The 18,832-nt window shown below is 38.7% G+C and overlaps 1 protein-coding gene across 1 annotated transcript in view; it reads right to left on the bottom strand.

Annotated features, from left to right (window-relative positions):
• Nucleotides 1–18,832, bottom strand: part of sart3 (spliceosome associated factor 3, U4/U6 recycling protein) — a 30,936-nt gene that overhangs the window by 1,666 nt on the left and 10,438 nt on the right. The window contains exons 7-18 of the mRNA XM_020510354.2: nucleotides 17,007–17,162; nucleotides 15,845–15,983; nucleotides 14,724–14,831; nucleotides 12,955–13,032; nucleotides 11,380–11,438; nucleotides 10,734–10,843; nucleotides 10,070–10,182; nucleotides 6,910–6,986; nucleotides 5,141–5,300; nucleotides 3,072–3,517; nucleotides 1,547–1,699; nucleotides 619–806 (exon numbers count right to left, since the gene is read on the bottom strand). Of these exons, the coding sequence (XP_020365943.1) occupies nucleotides 619–806; nucleotides 1,547–1,699; nucleotides 3,072–3,517; nucleotides 5,141–5,300; nucleotides 6,910–6,986; nucleotides 10,070–10,182; nucleotides 10,734–10,843; nucleotides 11,380–11,438; nucleotides 12,955–13,032; nucleotides 14,724–14,831; nucleotides 15,845–15,983; nucleotides 17,007–17,162 (1,787 nt within the window). The remainder of the gene's footprint in view (nucleotides 1–618; nucleotides 807–1,546; nucleotides 1,700–3,071; nucleotides 3,518–5,140; nucleotides 5,301–6,909; nucleotides 6,987–10,069; nucleotides 10,183–10,733; nucleotides 10,844–11,379; nucleotides 11,439–12,954; nucleotides 13,033–14,723; nucleotides 14,832–15,844; nucleotides 15,984–17,006; nucleotides 17,163–18,832) is intronic.

Raw genomic sequence — 18,832 nt, forward strand, 5'->3', positions numbered from 1 at the left:
CTTGATCCTTTCCTTAACTTGCATTTAAATGTGCAATATGCATGTATCCAATATGCAATACTGTCCTAAATCTATATCCTGTTCCTCTTAGAAGAGGGACAAAAAAAATCAGAATTGTTTCTAGTGAGGAATAGTTGAACTCTTAGAAATGCAGAAGGTTGCTATCCAAGTAGAAAGTACGTTGTCATACATTTCAGAAAGACAACTTTAAAATTCACTGACAAGAAACAGATACATATTTAGAGCCACGATATATAATTAGATACACAAATGTGTATCACTGCTTATTTATTTGCATTGCTGGTTTTGACACATGTAACTGGGGGCACATGCACCTGGTCCCTTGTTACATATAGTTGGATATTAGTCCTAGCTTACATTGTCACCACCACAAAGGAACAACTAAATACAGTAGAGCCACAAATGATTCAATTGTCTGTATTAAAAACATACACAAACACCGAACATTTATAAAATATGATCCTTATTCAGGAGCAGTTATTGTCTGAGATAAATGTCTGGACAATACAATCAGCTTTAGATAGACAGCTCACTAATTATAACTGAATCATCCACAATAGCTGTTGCAATTTTTATAACAATTTGATTCACACTTACGCTCCATACACCTGCCGAGGAAGCAATGAGCCAGAAGATCTGCTGGTTTCAACCTTGGTAGTCTGTTTTCTCTGGGGAGGATTACTGATGGCTACACTGATTGTGTGATCTTTAATTACCATACCATCCATCTTAAGAACAGCCTGGGAGGCCTGGGCTTCATTTTCATATTCAGCATATGCCAAACCCTAAAACAAAATTCATTCAAATATTATTCAGCCTTCAAGTAGGGAAAAACTAATTCATATTTAATAGTTGCTAATAGGCAGACACATATGAATGAAAACAGTTATCACAGATCCTCCACACAGCCTCAAATGACACAGCAAGTTTAATGGCTTATAGGAGTGTTCCTAGTTTTGGGTGGCAGACTTCAAATTTGAGTCTCAAATCTGGCATGTACGCTACAGGACACCCTGTTTGGAGCCGATGCTGTGGCAATCATGTTACAATAACCTTCACATTAAAATTACCTATAAGGGCACTACCCTTCCCACAGAGAATTTCAACATTAGTTTGTGTAAGATCCAAGGAACAGACCATCTTGTATACTGTGAATAAAGCTCAGAAACCATAATTTAATGCAGGACAAATCAGGTCAGCATGGAAACAGGCCTTTCGGCCCAACTCACCCATGCCAACCAGGTTTCCTAAACTGAACTACTCCCATTTGTTTGTGTTAGGCCCATCTCTGTCCAAACCTCTCCTATGTACCTGTCCAAGCGTCTTTTAAATGCTGTAATTGTAACCACCTCTACCACTTCCTCTCAACTCATTCCATATACACACCACTCTCTGTGAAAAAGTTCATCCAACATGAGAGTTCACAGCAAAACCATCAAAAGCCAGGTCAGCCAGTACAATGTGCAATGTGCTACAGGTAAGCAACAAAAGCCTTCTCAACATGTTATTATGTAAGAGGATGTACCTTTGGTTTTCCAGATCGATTAGTGACAAGACGAATGTCTTTTAGGTTTCCATGCTCTTTGCAGATTTCTTCCAGTTCCTCTTTAGTGCAGGAGAAAGGTAAACCAGATATAAAAACCTTGTGTTTCTCTAAGCTGGTGCTGTATCTAAACACCTGGAGAAGAAACAGCAACAAAACATTGAGAAAAATGGTTTATTTAAAGCTCTGTTGCTTCTGTAGTGAATCCTATAAACACCAGTCCCTCGTTATTACATTTCACTGTCTGGGAATGACTTGCAAAATAATGAATACCAGAAAATTAAATCATCAGGAGTTGTGACAAAGAAAGAAAGTAGTAAAATGAGAATACACTAGAGTCATAGAAATTTAATGGCACAGGAGACAACTATTTGACACATCGGGTCCTGTACCAACCGAAAATTACACATCCAGTCAAATCTCACTTTCGACCTTTTGATCCATAAGCATGTGGGTTATAGCATTTTTCATGATCGTTGCACATTTCCACATTTTAGACTCAGTCAAGTACTTTGCAGTGTAATCACCGTTGTATCATAGGGAATGCAACAGCCATTTTTGCACAGCAAGGTCCTATGGACAGCAACATATAATGACTAGATAATCTGTTTTTGTGAGGCTGATAAACGTTAGCCAGGACACTCTGGATAATTCCTCTGACCTTCTTTGAAACAGTCGCAACCAATCTTTCACATCTGCTGGGGAGATTGGGGCTCAACTTGATGTCTCATTGAAAAGACAGCACCTCCAACAGTGCAACTCTCCTCAGTACTGTACTGGAATGCCAGCCAAGATTTTTGTGCACACACCTAGCATTTGAAGCCAGAGCCTTATGATTCAAAGGCAGGAGTGCTACCAACTGAGCCACAACTGATGTTCCATGGCTGATGTCCAAGCACCTTTCAGACGCAATGAGAATCTCTTACTCTACCATCATTTTAATGCAGTAAGTTCCAGATCCCCACAATTCTCCCAGTGAAAAACTTTATTATGTACCCTCTAATCTAATTTTATCAATTACTTTATATAAATGTACTCTTGAATACTGACCTCTTTAGTCAAAGAAATTGGACATTCCTATCCACGAGATAGGACCATCATAATTCTAGACCATTAAAATCATTTCAGTTAAATCGCCCCTCTGCATCCTTTGTTGCAAGGAAAACAGCCCCAGCCTATTCAGTCCTTCCTCATAACTAAAGTTCTCCATTCTTCATTGTCACAAAATGTTTAAGGGAAACAAAGATTTGTTAAGGATCAAAGTAAATATCTTAGAAAGGATTGAGATGAGAGCAAATTGAGTCAGAGTTGAACCTCATTAAGTTTATGGTTTCAATATTGCTTGGAACCATATCACCAACATACCAATGGGATTGAGAAGTGTACCAGGATTGGTGGTTAAATGGATCCCTTCAATTTGGTGAATTAGAATTTCTTGAAAGAAAGGAAAAGTTGCACAAGACAAGGAAAAATACTCAAATATCATAACAAACACCAACAATAATACCTTAAATTCTGGATTCTTTGTTTTATCAATGCAGGGTGAAACAAACATTGGCCGGCCCTCTAACACCTGGCGGTCCAGCCGCAAGGCACTGGTAGCTGCTTTCTCTTCTTTAAACTCCACGTAACAATATCCTCGAAAAAGTCCCCTATTATTGTAAACAGGGCGGATGTCTGCAATTTCGCCAAAGCTTTCAAACATTTCCTTCAGCCTCTCCTCAGGGTTGGGCATTGAATATGACAGATTACTGACAAAAACAGTTAGGTTATCCTTGCTGTCGTCATGAAGAACTTTGTTCCTTGTGGCTACTGCAGCCTTTTGTTTTTGTAATGCTGGAGTCTCTAGGATCTTTGTTTTGCTTTTACGACCAAACAGACCACATTCTGTAGACAAATCTTCTTCCTCAGCTTCTTCCAGCTCCAGGGCTCGAGGTTTTTTATTTGGTTGATCTGAAATTGAAAGATACATTATTAGAAATCTCCCGCGCCTCCAGGCTGCTCTGTCACTAGATAAGATCATGGTTGATGTGATTGTGGCATCAACTCCATTTTCCTGTCAGCTTCCCATATCCTGTGATTATTAAAAAGCCACTTAACTCAGATGAAACTATTTAACTAGTGAGAATACATACAATGGACCATTGGAATTTTCTTCTCCAGAGAACAAAGACTACTGACCTAGGAGAAAAGATCTCTTCTCCACAAAGTCTTAAAATAGGAAACCTCCTAAATATTAAAATGTGTCCCCAATTCTACACTCTCCAACATATCTTCTCAGCATTCATTTCATTATGCATGTACTAGTACACCCAGATCTTTCCTGCAAAAATCTACATCACCCGGATGTAGATTGTTGCAGGGAAGACAAACTGAAGCAATTAGGAACCTTCCTGCAGCTGAATAAAATAGTGGTTAAAAAAATAATAGAATGGGAGAATAATTCTAAGATTTGGACTTTACACCAAAACCACAAAAGCTTCAACTTTCACACTGTTCCTTTAATACAACAAACTTTCCCAAGATATCTCACAGTAGGCACAAGAGAGACGGGAAAATGGATGGCAGGATAGTGACCTGACAACAGAAATATACGTTGATGTAACTGTTCAAAGGAGTGCAAGAACTCCTTATAACCTCTTAAATCTATTTTTCTTTACACACTTTTTAAAAACTAGGTTTATTTTCAAGCTGATAAAAGATTCAAAAAATAAGAATAAAACTGCAACATTCTAACTAACTCCACTTTCCTATTTCCTGAATTGCTGCATGGTTTATTGATCAGATTTCTGTTATTTATATTTGAAGTATTATATATTAAAATAATAAGTAAAAACATCATTTAAAATGGGGTTGACTTTCAACCATGCACTGTCCAATATCTCACTCTCTAACCACATTTTGCTTTGCCTCCTTATATAATGCATGGGACAGTACATTAGAATTAAAAACAGAAAATGCTGGAAACGCTCATCATCTGTGGAGAGACAGAGTTAATGGTTCAAGTTGATAACTCTCACTAGATGACAGCTCTCCTTCGAACAATTGCACTTTCAAGAGAACCCACAAATAACGGGCAAAATGGCCTCCTGGACTGCTGTACAATTCTAATCCACAGCAGATATCGGCTGCTAATTGAATTGTAGTAGTACTTGACATTCAGCAGTAAATGAGGATATACGTGAAATTAAAAAATCTGTTCCTCCCATGTTGTGCTGAGTGGTTGATCAGTCAGTATTCAACTTTCCATCTCAGATACCCAATTGATACAAGACCAAAAATGTCGTCACTGGACTAGTCTCCCCGCACTTGTTCAATATTTATAATGAATCAATGCCTATCACTAAAATTACCTCTGTTCACCAACAAAAGTACTTGGACCTGTAAACTATTTTGTTGTACATTTGATAAAACAGCATTACTCCACAAGACTGAAAGAATGAGAGCTTTAACTTACCCATGTTAGAACACGAATTTTAAAAAAAAAATTGCCTAAGTTACTGGCTCCCTCTCAATAAAATGTTGGCTCGTAAAGAAAAAAGTTCCTTACATGAGTCCTCTCACTAGGTGTCATACCTATTTGGGTGCCCCATTCCTCCTCATCTGCTTTGCGTTTGTCTCCAGGTAATGCTTGTTTCTGGGCCTTTTTCGCAGCTTTCTTTTCAGATCGACCTTTCTTCCGTTGCATATTTTTCTCCTCTTCCTGTTTTGTGAGCAGGGCTTCCTTCTCTGCAGCCTTGGTAAAGTATTAAAATTTGAACTTGTAAAACTAAATTCACTTTCAGGAGGGAATCTTATTCTTTTAATAATATTTGCAGCTAATTTCCGGGTGGCTTGATTGAGTGACATACAAGAGTATTAATAAGCATTAATTGGCCAACTCAATGCATTGCATAATCCTACCTTACTCCACAAAGACTAATACCAGTCACCTAATAAACTGTTAAAGAATTAGCATAACTTTCACAAGTTTTAAAAATATTGTTAGACTGAAGTGTTGCTACTCCTAAGTTTCTGTTAGTCTTGTTGCTTCCCCTATTTTCTTTATGGCACAGGTAATATTGATCACATGGGATTGGTCTGCTCAGGGTAGAGTGTGTGTGACGTAATGTAGATGAGAGATAGGTAGGGTGTATGGGATGGACACCTTTCATCTCAAGGGAATGCTGGTGGAGTGTCCATATCTGTGGATTCACAGACTGCTTGATAAGACTCTCAGCACAGCAATGTTTTGTCACTGCTTTTCATTACAACTGCATTCAGAGAGTTTTTTTTTCCTGGACACTCCATATCTTTTCATGTTCTCAACTAGTTGTACGTTCTTTCCAGTGCCTGACTGATAAGCTTTCTATCATCTGACAACTTTCTATTAAGTATTTAAACCGTGTACTCCCTGTCTGCAACTGGCTTGTTAGCGGTTGAAAGATCACTGACCAAAACGTTATCTCCTTTTCTCTTTCTATCCACCTGACCAGAGTGTTTTCCAGCATTTTTGTTTAAATTTCAAATTTCTAGCTGTCGCAGAATGTTCCTTTAGTTTTACTGACTCATCTAAGTTGCCCCCTTTCTTTTTTGTCTTTAATTTAACCAACATTTAAAATGTCTACTTGTCCTTCTGATGCAAGATACACATGCAAATGTTAAAGCCTGCCATTTCTCTCTACGAATGCTAACCGATCTGCTTATACATTTCCAGCATATTCTGTTTCTATTTCTGATCTCCAATATTTTCTTTGATCTGCAACTAAAACATTAGTCTCCCCGATTTTTAGAACATGGTCTCAAAGTCTCGTTGGATTGGTTCAGCCAGATTGGCTTTTTCAACAGTAAAAAATTAAAAACAAATAAGCTATTCCTCTGAATTGTCTACAACAACACTGAAACTTTAATGTGATGAGAATCCCTTATCTGTCACAGATATTTCTATTGTTTGCTATATTGACTGGGGAGTCAGCCAGCAGGCCACACTTGACCTGGAATCACTCTGTGGTATAGCGTGGATGCACTATGCAGCATCAATTTGCATTGCATTGAACCTGGGCATACGAAGACCCAATGTCAAAAATAGGACAGAAGCTCCACATTCCAGTAAATGGGAGCTCTTATTCCGAATGAACACACAGAAAGGAAATTCAGAGCTTCAGTCATTTCAATGATTAGCCCTAACAGCAGCTTTGGCAGAAGTTATTTGTTCACCTCTCTCAATGAATATTGAGAATCAGAATGTGGACAGCGCTGACTAATCATCTTAGTAACTATTCCATACCCATCGATGAAAAAACTCTCTCTTCGTACCTCCAAAATTGAACACACCTGACAAAAAACACAATTCGGTATATACTTACTTTGGCTCTCTGCTCATTAACCCGGTTAAGTCTAGTCTCAGTCTTCTCTACAGCTAGATCCCAATCTTCCAAAGACCCTGAGAAACGAAAAAAGGGATAGAAGATGTTTTACTACTCAGAATGAGTTTCATTTTTCCTGTTTAGGTTTCTTCTAAATTACTGAAGGAGATGTTGACACAGTGTTAAACAGAGTTGATTTAACTTCTTTTCTTGGTGATAATTGTTACAGAATCAACTTGGACTTAAAAACAGCCTGGCCATTAGAACTGATTTCATTCTTGTTATGGACTAGATCAATCCCCTTCAAATATATCGAGGAGACAGCCTAGAGCCTATCTTATTTAAAGGCAAATGTAGGGTGCTGTATTCCAGATGTAACTTGATTGGTTACACTACTCAGCTTTAATCAAATCACACTTTATTCTTACCCTATATTAAAAATACAAACAAAAGAAAGAAGAATTGGAATAACAACTCTATTGGAAAACTTAACAAAATAATAGATTATTTAACTACTAAACAGCAACTGTTCTAATTTTGTAACTTCCATAAGCACACACTTGGCAAAAGCAAATTCAGTAAAATAGATTGTCTCATATGCAATTCTCGCAGCAGAGAGAACTCCAGCTTTTAGCTGTAACAGAGAGAGGAATAACAGCTTCCACATCCACCATCAATACCCCAGCAACTGTTGAAACCCTGGTTCTGTGGGAACCTGACTCCACCCATTCATGCTGCTTCTATTGTTCCAGCTTTAGAAAAAAAAAGGCCTCACAAGCTGATTACTTTATGCAGCAGACTGCTCATCACCTCTGTCTCAATCTTTCTTCATAAAAAAGGTCAAAATACACCTCTTAAAGCCATAGTATTGTCATATTCTCTTGGCAAATGTTTCTATTTAGTCACACAGAACAGATATGATCCCAGAACCTGCACCAACTGACTTCAGGCTTAGACAATTGAAAGGAAGCTCAATGGTTCATGGTTGAAGAGAGACAAATCAGCATTGGATACTGTTCCCATCTGCTATTTAGCTCCTTCCTCCTCTCTATTCTGCTATGTGCTCGTTATTTATGTTGGACATCAGGTTTAAATATTATTTATCATAGAATCCCTAACAGTGGGAAACAAGCCATTCGGCCCAACAAGTCCAAAGAGCATCCCACCCAGACTCAACCCCCTACACTATCCCTTTAACCCTGCATTTCCTGTGGTTAATCCACCGAACCTACACATTTCTGAACACTATGGGTAATTTGGCATGGCCAATCCACCTAACCTGCACGTCTTTTGACTGCGGGAGGAAACCAGAGCACATGGCGGAAACCCACGCAGACATGAGGAGAACGTGCAAACTCCACACAGATAGTTGCCCGAGGGTGGAATTGAACCCGGGTCCCAGGCGCTGTGAGGCAGCAGTGATATCCACTGAGCCACCATATCTGATTGAGCCTTGACCCCTCTTTGGTCTAGTACTCACTTAGTGAAGTTAACACATGAACGAGGGTCACTTCACTAAGACACCGGAAATACTAGTATGTGTGGAACATAAGGAGTGAACATCTTCAGCACAGAACAAAAGAGAGAGAAAGAAGTTAAATTTATGTAGCAACACTTCATTCTCAGGATGTTCCAAATCAATTTATAAACAAGCATCATGTTGAAGCAAATGTGGCAGCCCAATGTGAATGGAGTAAATTAATGAATGACCAGATAATTGTTTTTAATGGCAATGAAGAAAAGAAAAAGGTTACCAGGATCTGGGGAAAACTCCTTGATTTTCTTCATCATCAATCTTTTCAGAGATGTTAAAACAAACCTTTGGAAGAAGGTGGACATGAACCACTGCACTACGCTACACTATGACTGTGCCTCTACAGCCCCTTATCACACATAATATATTCACTGGATTTTAGCTTAACATGTCATCTGACATTGTACAGCACTCAAGTTTCATCTTGGTTAACATTTTCAATATTATTGCAGGTTTTAAACTCTCATTCTTTCTCACTCAAATTTGGGGTGCTACTAGTTGAGTCAACTTTGTATAATAGGATGATGATTTACACCATTTAATGTCTTCATTACTTCCTCCAAAGTCCTTCCTCCTCTCTATGATTTACAGCTCATCTCTCCTAAAGGCTGGGTACACCTGTTTGGTGTCCCAGTTCTATGGCATTTCATACTTGTGGGTATTTCACATGTGCAACTCCATACAGCGCAAGAAGGCAGCTTATTTAACACTCTACAACTTTCAAGAAGCTTACAGTAATGATCTAGAGATAAATTTTTTCAAAGTTTGATAATTGTGGAGTAGAAATTGATCCTATCCTTAACCAAAACCCTCTCTCACAAATATAGTTTCCATCCAGCACAGAAATAATTTTTGTTGTAGGCTTACATAATGGACAATATAGCACTTCTACAACAGGCTAGAATCAGGTAATTCATCATATAGCAGGAATTGAATCTGGTATCATAAGATCTAGATGAGTGAATATCAAAGCATGTACGGCATTTATTTGTCATGTCAATAGGATAGTTTATTCACTGAAGATTAGAAACTGCAGCACTTCTGAAGGCAGAATGTGTCAGAAACCTTTCAATTTCTATGAAACTACAAAGCAGAAGAACCTGAAACTCGTCCATACAAGGGCACTTGTTCCATAGTTTGAGAAAGAATTTTACATAAATATAGGATCAGACATGTAATACTGTAACAGCACTTGACTACCCATAGGCAGGTTCTTGATTCGTGTCTACAAACGTGCCCTGACAATGTCTTCCCACAAGGTAAAGATGCCACTTAGTTGAAATAGCCAAATGCAGCTATTCATCAGACCTTTCACATGAAAATATAGGTCAATATCAGAAATTGCCGCCTGGATTCATGTAAATATTTCCCTGAGGCCTCTTATCCACTATCTTCAAAACAACTCAGTTTCAGATATATACTTCACAAATTTCAATCCAAAATAACAAAAATTAATCTCAGTTCACTTTTTCCAACCAGGTAGCCCTTTACTCAGCCAGCAAGGGTGAGGACTGCATTAATAGCTTCGTGTTTGCTCGGCCTTGCTTCATTTTCAGCCACACTGTAAACCCCAAGGACTCTGGTATTTTTTATCAGGCACTAATCAATCATTCTATAAAAACTCACCCTCCACTCTTTCAAAGGCAAGCAGCACATCACAGACATGCTCAGGATAGTCGGTGGTACATTGCACTGCTCGATGCAAGGCCTTTCTGCAGTGTTGGCTGTCACCATGAGCTCTGCAACATGCAAATAGAAAGTAGGTCAAATGCTTTCATATATCCAGATGCATTCACACACATTGATCATCATGACACCTATGACAAAACTCACAAATCCAGTCTCATCCTCTTTATCAAAAGATATTTTTCTATTTTCTCTTTCTATTCCTGTGGCCATAATTATTTTCAATGGTCCTGCTTCTTTCTTATCAGATATGTTGTTATTAATTCCTAAAGACTTTTTAACATGGCATAAGCTTTTAAAAACATATCTCCTTATTTTTTAAAAAACCATTATTTTGTTACTGCATCCACCCAAGCCCTCTCCATTTTTACTTGTGAAATTTCTTTCCACAGTCCCATCTGTGCATTCTGCAAGGAGCTTGATCCGCACACAGTTTGGATGCAACCTATCCCTATTGGACAGCTTATAAGGAACGGCAGCAGGGTAGCAAAAAGCTACCTGCAGACCATACTACCACATTAGATTTCATCTTCAGACAAGGACAAGAGACAGTTTGAGAAAAATAAAAGTAAACTGCTGCTCAATGAAAGACTGATGCTCTTACCGTTCCAAATTGTAATATTCCAACCACATGTTGGCATATGTTGCATTTCCTTTGGTCATGATTCTATCCCAGAGTTCTCGGGCTTTCTGCATATTTTTACAGAGCCTTGCCTAGAAAATTATTTATCATTGTAAACACGCTAACAATGTGATCGTAATAATGATAATACTTCCAATAATCAAAACCAGGCAAAAGTATTTCAAACAACAGATAACTATCATCTAGAAAATTTTATCTGGAATAGTTATTAAGAAAAAAAACGGTCAATTGCTAAGAGATTGCTGGGAATTTATTACAGCTTAAAACACAATTTATTGCTACCTGGTAAAATTTCCACTTTGCTTCAATTGCTTCCAGAAAATGAAATACAACCCAATAAACTCAAGCTTCATCCAAGTTAATCCAGAAATCTTTTCATCACCTACTTGAAGGTAAAAATACCATTCCTGAAGGCACTACATACACCTTAATGTACTAGTATAGCATTCCATTTCAAATAGACCATGAACCAAATAGAGGTCATACTTTGCATTTCACCTTTATATTTGGAATTAAATCTTCTAGGATTCTCTCACTGGCTTCCTTAATACTTATAATGTTTGAAATATGTTCTCAAAAAGCCCATTTGCTCTGTGGACAGACTTACCTCAATCCGTGCCCAATTCTGTAAAATCGTACATGAGGGGTCCCCGCTCTCACCAAATCCTGCAAGAAGGACAAAAGTCTGTCAATTTCTAATCATCCATTGTTTAAAAACTATTTCACTAGTGAATAAATCAAATAACTCCAAAATTAAGGAAAAATACTGGATAGAATTAGGCATCAAGACAGCAATATCCTGAGGGAGTATTTACGTTGCAACAAATGGAAATAGGTTTAGAAATATAAACATTGATCCTCAATTACAAGGGGAAAAAAATTAATACATTTAAATAAATGGTGAGAGCACTAACTATTAGAAATTCGACACGTACTAATAGGTACATTTGCTCAATTGATAAAGAACACCATATACTAAGCAAGGAGCATATGCCGCAGTACCTAATAGAATGCACCTATAATAAACACTCTGCAAAGGGCCAATAACATCCCTCTGCTTATTAGCTGAACTGCCACAAGTGTAATGCCAACTGTCTCCCAAGTCCTATTACATTTAGATTTTCTTTTGTAGTGGAGCAATAGAATAAAAGCCACTAACTGTGACAGGGTTGACAGCTGATGCAGTTTCCACTCAATGACAATGTCTGTAACACGGAACTTATGTAATGTATAGTGACCCTTAGCTAACAATATTGAAATGTTCTTCCAGTAATACAGTAAAAGAGCAAATAAAGAAAAGCCCAGCATTAGTATGTCAAAATAGTTGATATGATAAAAGAATATGTTCTAGGAATATTCCGGAGATCATAGTATTAACTTGCCATTCAGCTTCTGCACCCTAGAGATGTTAAAGAAATAAGTATCTGAGAAAGAACTAGCAGTCTAAAAGAAATACTATAGGTTAAAGGTACATACTATAGGACTCTGAAGGAAACCAGGCAGGAATATACGGGACACCAGGTATCATCACAAATAATTTCAGAGTGGAAGTAATTTAGTTAACTGTGCCCACTATAGTTTAAACAATAGAGATAACTATTCTATTTAAATACAAATTTATTCAAAGCGTTCATCTAATTTTAGTCCCACAGAACTTCACTAGCATTGAACAATTTATTCACTGGGCACTGTTGAGGTTCTGCAAAAATAAAAATAAGGAAGCACAGCACTATGTGATTAGAAAGTTAACAGAGGCATCTACAGACTCATTAAGTCTGCATTTTTAGCCATCAAAGTAAATTATTCCATTCTACAATATAGTTGGAGCACAGAAAGTACTGCAATAACTGAATAAGGACCAGTGTGGATTGACAAAAGGAAAATCCCAGCTGACAAATGTGATGAATATCTAAATTGCCTGATGGAATAATAGAATAAATAATACAAAATTTCAAAATACATCTGAATGCTACAATGGAATGATTAACATATTAAAGAGAAATGTTCTTCAATGAAGGAATGAACAACTCTCACCTCTGGCTCTCCTTATGTTCTATGAAACATACCAAGTGCATCAGGAAATGGCAGAAGTCAGATTGATCATATTACCTGGCCACAGTAATAAACAACTACAGCATACCTGACAGTAATATACATTTAAAACATAAAAGCACAAACATACGTTGCTCTATATCCTGTTTCAAGTAGTCGAGACCACGACTGTAAGCTGATCTGAGCTCCTCCAGCTCTTTACTGGAATCTATACAAATAGATTAAAAAAAATTAACAGGAAAGCACACGTACACAGGGAAAGAGAAAAAAAGTGGGACGGGGGCACATCATGCTTAATCTAGTAAATCAAAGTTACGATCTTGATCTCAGAGCTGAAGACAATATTGCCTCCATTGATTAACATTCAACCCAGTTCCGCCTCCTGTTAAAAGGAGAGGTCAGATGTTCTGATGCTAGCTCTTACTGACTTATATCTCCCACTCCTTCCTATTTGCAATTATTCAACAACAGGTCAATTGCAAGTAAAACACTGTCTCTCTCATTTGCTACAAGTAAGCTATTAAAATATACAAATATGACTATAAAAAAAATACTAACAGTTCAGATCCAGCTCTAAATATTAAGTTGACATTTGGAACCCCTTAATTTTATTCCCTAAAGCCAGAAATACTTCAAACATTGTTTCACTTTCAAATCTACAGAGAGCATCCCTTATTCAAAAATGCTTTGTCCATTTGTTTTTCAAATATTTTCTCTTAAAGGTCTTTAAATGTATTGTTGCCACCCAATTCACACCCACATTTTCAACTCCCTGGTCAATTCCCTTCCAATCAGTTTATATGTAGTACTGAGATCGCACTTGAAGTCAGAATGATCTCTACTTCCATGAGACCTATGGTTTGTGCCCACTTGGCGTGCTTAATGCTTTCAAAATATTCAACTTGATGCCTCACCATCTTCCTTCACCACCTTCCCTCTATGCTCCAACTACACAGGACTGAACTTATTTCCCTCCACTGCCACCTGCCTCAACACAATCAATGAAGCTTTATCCACCAGCCACACCTCCCCTCACTCCCAGCACAATACCCCTCAAAAAGAAACTGCTCTCTCACATCCAGAATCCCGCAAGATTCCACCTTGGTCCCTGCTTTCACACCTGCCTCTGGCAAAACTATCCACAATCCTGATTTGCATGACCAGAAACTAATGACACCCTGTTACTCGACCATACAACTTCATTCAATCCACTACTGCCTTCCTGCTGCTCAGCTGCTGTTGAACAGGTTAAGACTCAGCAATGTGTCCCCAACCAAACAACAGGTAAACCTGTTTTTACCCCCACCTAAAATTGTTGCTTTAGCACCAACTTTATGGATATTTCCCAAGCCTGAACCAGGCTATACACAACCACAGAGTCCCATCCATCCCATTACTGAATCTCAAAACTGTTATCCTATCAATTACTATTGTGAATTACATTTAATCTTGCATCAAAAACTTTACCCTTACCTCACCTACAGATTCAATAAAAGACTGTCATACTGAAGCTCTCTATTCACCTCAACCACTATGTATTTTGTCACATCACCAAATTCCACCTTAACTTACTCTAACTCCACAATACAGTATCTTAGTTTCCATTATCATTCAATTTTCCAAAAAGATCATCAGCATGAGAACCAGTCTTGCAAGTCCAGTATTTTCACTGGCATAATTGAGTGCTGAATATTTTCTAAATAAACAAAATTTATTCTTCGCATCTTCAACCAGCGTCAAGCTTTAGCATTCCTACAGGATGATCCACTCTTCCCCCAATCAGAAACTACCATTCTCTATATCACTTTATTGCCATTACCACACTTAGTGTCCCACAATTTCATAGCGTTGTCAGTGAGGTAGGGCTGAAGAAGAAGACAAGTTACTTTTATGCTGTACCTTGGCTGAAATTGACTCTCCGTCTCAGGTAGTCGAGAAATGCCTGCCAAAGCTCCACGTAGTCTGTAGCCTGGATAAACCCAGCATTCAATGCTTTTTCAAAGGTTTCTACCAATTACAATAAAAACACAGTCAATTCCATACATGTTATTTCCTACAGGTAATATCCAAGAGTAACTGTATAATGTAATAGAATGTCGTAAATTAATGACCTAAAACTTTATAAAAATCAATCTCACATTGACGTGGTGCATGAATCAACTTCCATAGCTATATTGACTACAATTTCTCCCAATGTCTTGTAAGGATTCTATTCCATTTTCCCAGTTTGTTTGTATTGTTTGTTATGACAATGTGATGTTTCATATCAGATATGCTTTTCTTCACCTTCAACCATGGATGCCACTTTATCACGATATATAGTTACGTTACCACATGCGCCCTATTTCCTGCACTTCTGCTGTCATTCTTCCACTCCCTCCAGAACCATGATAAATTTCCCCTTGTTCTGACCTACTATCCCACCAGCCTCCAAAATGCAACAGATTGTCCTCCATCATTTCTGCAGAACTCCAGAGGAATGCCATCAACAAATGCATCATCCACCTCCAGCTTTCTGCATTCTGAAGGGAATGTTTTCTCCATTACATGGAGGTCCATTCTTCAATCACCCTCAATACTTCCTCCCTTTCCCTTGGTACCTCATCTTGGCATACTTTTATCTCCAACCTTCTCACCAACTAGGGCCCCAAGCAGTCCTATTAGATGAATCAGAGATTTACTGTTCTTTTTCAATTTAAGATACTTACAACTACTGCCAATGATACAGTCTTCCCCACAAAGGCAGATGGAACATTGTCATTCAGTCCACAAGGATGACCACAAGCTTTGGATCATATCATTCTGGTTCTCTGACCTTGCTACGTTCACTGCTCCAAGGTAACTCAACACAACCATAAGGAATAGACCATTTACAATCTTCTGGACTCATTTTGATTGAGTGGAAAAGGGAATGAAGGTAGGTTAAAAAGTAAATTAGAAGGAATTCTGCTCTCTCTGCCTAAACATAAAACTAAATAAAACTTTTCTAATACAACAGACTGTTCTTGGTACAAGGTTACCTGTTATAACTTGGTGTTCAGCGTTGTGGCGCTCCAGTGCTAGAAGATATCGTTTCCATAACCCAACTATCCAAGGACAATTTCGAACAGCACGCTCATGTGCAGACAAGACTAGATCTTTAATCTTCAGCTGTCTGTCCTGGAATGGCAAATGTACAGTTATATATTGTGCGGAATCAAGTCAATCGTCAAGCTGGAGTCGAGATATAGGGAGAAAAGACATCATAAAGTTGGATAAAGAGGAGGCAATCCATCCCAATAACTCTTCTCCAACAAAACCCTTCGTACACTGCTCCACAGTCATGGGGATTCTGTACACTTGCCAATTTATGGTGGATCAATAAGGTAACGGTCCTGTCTTATTTGGAAAATGTGTAATCAAGAGGGAGGCTTCTCTGTAGTCCAACCATGAAGCAGTGGTCTGAAATGTCTCAGGATTTATTAAAGATAATCGGTACCAACAGCGGGTCACCAATTGATGTACGAGAACTTATATTTATGAGCACGATCCCACACGTTGTTTTAATTTTTAAAAAAATCTAATTTACAAACATTTCCCTTACGAGCAGCTGCTTTCCACTGTTCTGCATTGTGCTCTGACTTTGCGAAAGATTCCATAAGGGAACCCATTCGCAACCTAGGGACTGACTGTATAAGATTTCTGGGCAGACCATGGAGCCTTTTAGCTTAAATTTTCTTTGGCATTGACATTTGTCAATATGAAACTGTAACACATTGCTGTACTTAACGCCATCAGATTAATTCAGTTCAAGAGCATTAAATTAAATTTGCAAGGTTGCAAGATATTTAGAGATGTGGAAGGCTATTTACTACTCTTAATCCATCCATTCAGAATTAACAGAAAATCCAATGTGACAACATCCAATTAGTCCCAAAAATGTTTTCAGGATTGATGTCTCCAATCTAATTCCTGAACTGACCATCTTTGTATTAAAATCAATTTCCTCAGGCTTCTTTTAAACCAAGGCTACACCTACCCCTTTAGCAGATATAAAATATCCTATAATATTAGTTTAAGAAGAGCAGGGGAGTTTGCCTTGATTCCTGGCTAACAATAATCTCAATCAACATCTGCTCACAAACACCAGAAATAATACTCCAATGGTCAACCAAAGGTCACTTTTTTAGGCAAGTTTCTTACCAGATACAGAGTGAAACGGGCCCATAGGTCTGGCACTAAACAGTTCTCAGACAGTGCCCGTTCAAAGATAATCTGAATTCGTGCTGGGTCACCTTCCTTCATCTCAAAGTCAATGTAAGCTTGGTATTCTGCTAGTTTGGGAGGATCTGCTACCAACTGTAATTGAACAAACAAAAAAATCATTTAGCAAACATAATACTCCATAATAATTTCTTCAAAAGGCAAAAGGAAATTTTGTTTTAAAAGATCAAATATTTCAGTGCTCATTACAGAAACTGTTTCTCACTCTACAGATGCTGCTTGAGTTGCAAAATATTTCCAGCATTCTCCATTTCTCATTCAGACTTCCAGCATCTGTAGCCTTCTGTTTGTACATTAGTACCCAATTCAGCAAATTGGAAACCGTAACACAATGGTAAACCTAATGGGCAATCCAATACAAGGATGGGATCATCTGCTTATGATGTAACTGTACAAGAATGCCCTGCAGCACAAATCAGACTAAATGTATGCTCCACAAAATGAACATCCATATACCAAGGTCAATGTTATATAACTTTCAGAATAAAGTACATTTTTCCATAGCACTTTCCAAACCCATAACCTCCACAACCTAGAATGATAAGAGCAGCAGACGCATGGGAACACTACCACCTGTCAGTATTCTTCCAGGCCACACACCATCTTGCTTTGAAACCACATTGCAACTTCCACACTGTCACTGGCTGAAAATCCTAAAACTTCCTTCCAAACAGCACAGCGTTTACGTACACACAAGGACAAACAGACAGCTCACAAACCCTTTCTCAAGGGCAATTAGGGATGTTTGGGCCGGTGACAGCCATTTTCCATGAACAAACAGAACAAAAACACCACAATAACCAACAGAACCTCTCAGTTAATAAGCCCTGATTTTTAAATCTTTAACAGAAACAGAAATATAAATGAACATGAGAACAGCATCTCATATTTCGCTTGGGAACCCTGCAGCCCAATGGTATCAATGTGGACTTCACAAGCTTCAAAATCTCCCCTCCCCTGATCGCATCCCAAAACCAGCCCAGCTCGTCCCCACCTCCCTAACCTGTCTTTCCTCCCACCTATCCACTCCTCTCACCTCAAGCAACCACTACCCACCCCCCACCATCTCCTACCTACCAGCCTCATCCCACCTCCTTGACCTGTCCGTCCTATCCCCTCCCTAACTCCCCACCTACGCTCACCTTTACTGGCTCCATCCCCGCCTCTTTGACTTGTCTGTCTCCTCTCCACCTATCTTCTCCTTTATCCATCTTCTATCCGCCTCCCCCTCTCTCCCTATTTATTTCAGAATCCCCTTCCCCTCCCCCATTTCTGAAGAAGGGTCTAGACCCGAAACGTTAGCTTTCCTGCTCCTCTGATGCTGCTTGGCATGCTGTGTTCATCCACCTCTACACCTTGTTATCTCTATAAATGAACGTGGTAATTTTATCCAGGCTCTATTACAGGAAAGTAGGTTGACATCAAAGAGGTGCGTAAAGGTAGAGGGCAGCACAGTCATTCAGATTGGGCGGCACAGTGCTTAGCACACTGCTGCCTCACAGCACCTGGGACTCATTCAATTCCAGCCTTGGATAACTGTTGAATTTACACATTCTCCCAGTGTCTGTGTGGGTTTCCTTCAGGTGCTCCAGTTTCCTCTAGAGCACCTGAAGTCCAAAGATGTGCAAGTTTGGTGGACTGGCCATGCTAAATTGCCTGTAGTGTCCATGGATGTGCAGTATAGGTGAGTTACATGGTTTATTCTCAATCCCAAAATCCAGGGAACACTTCCGGTTCAGTACCAT

Source organism: Rhincodon typus, chromosome 24 (assembly GCF_021869965.1).
Source record: "Rhincodon typus isolate 14 chromosome 24, sRhiTyp1.1, whole genome shotgun sequence".
Taxonomy (NCBI): Eukaryota; Metazoa; Chordata; class Chondrichthyes; order Orectolobiformes; family Rhincodontidae; genus Rhincodon; species Rhincodon typus.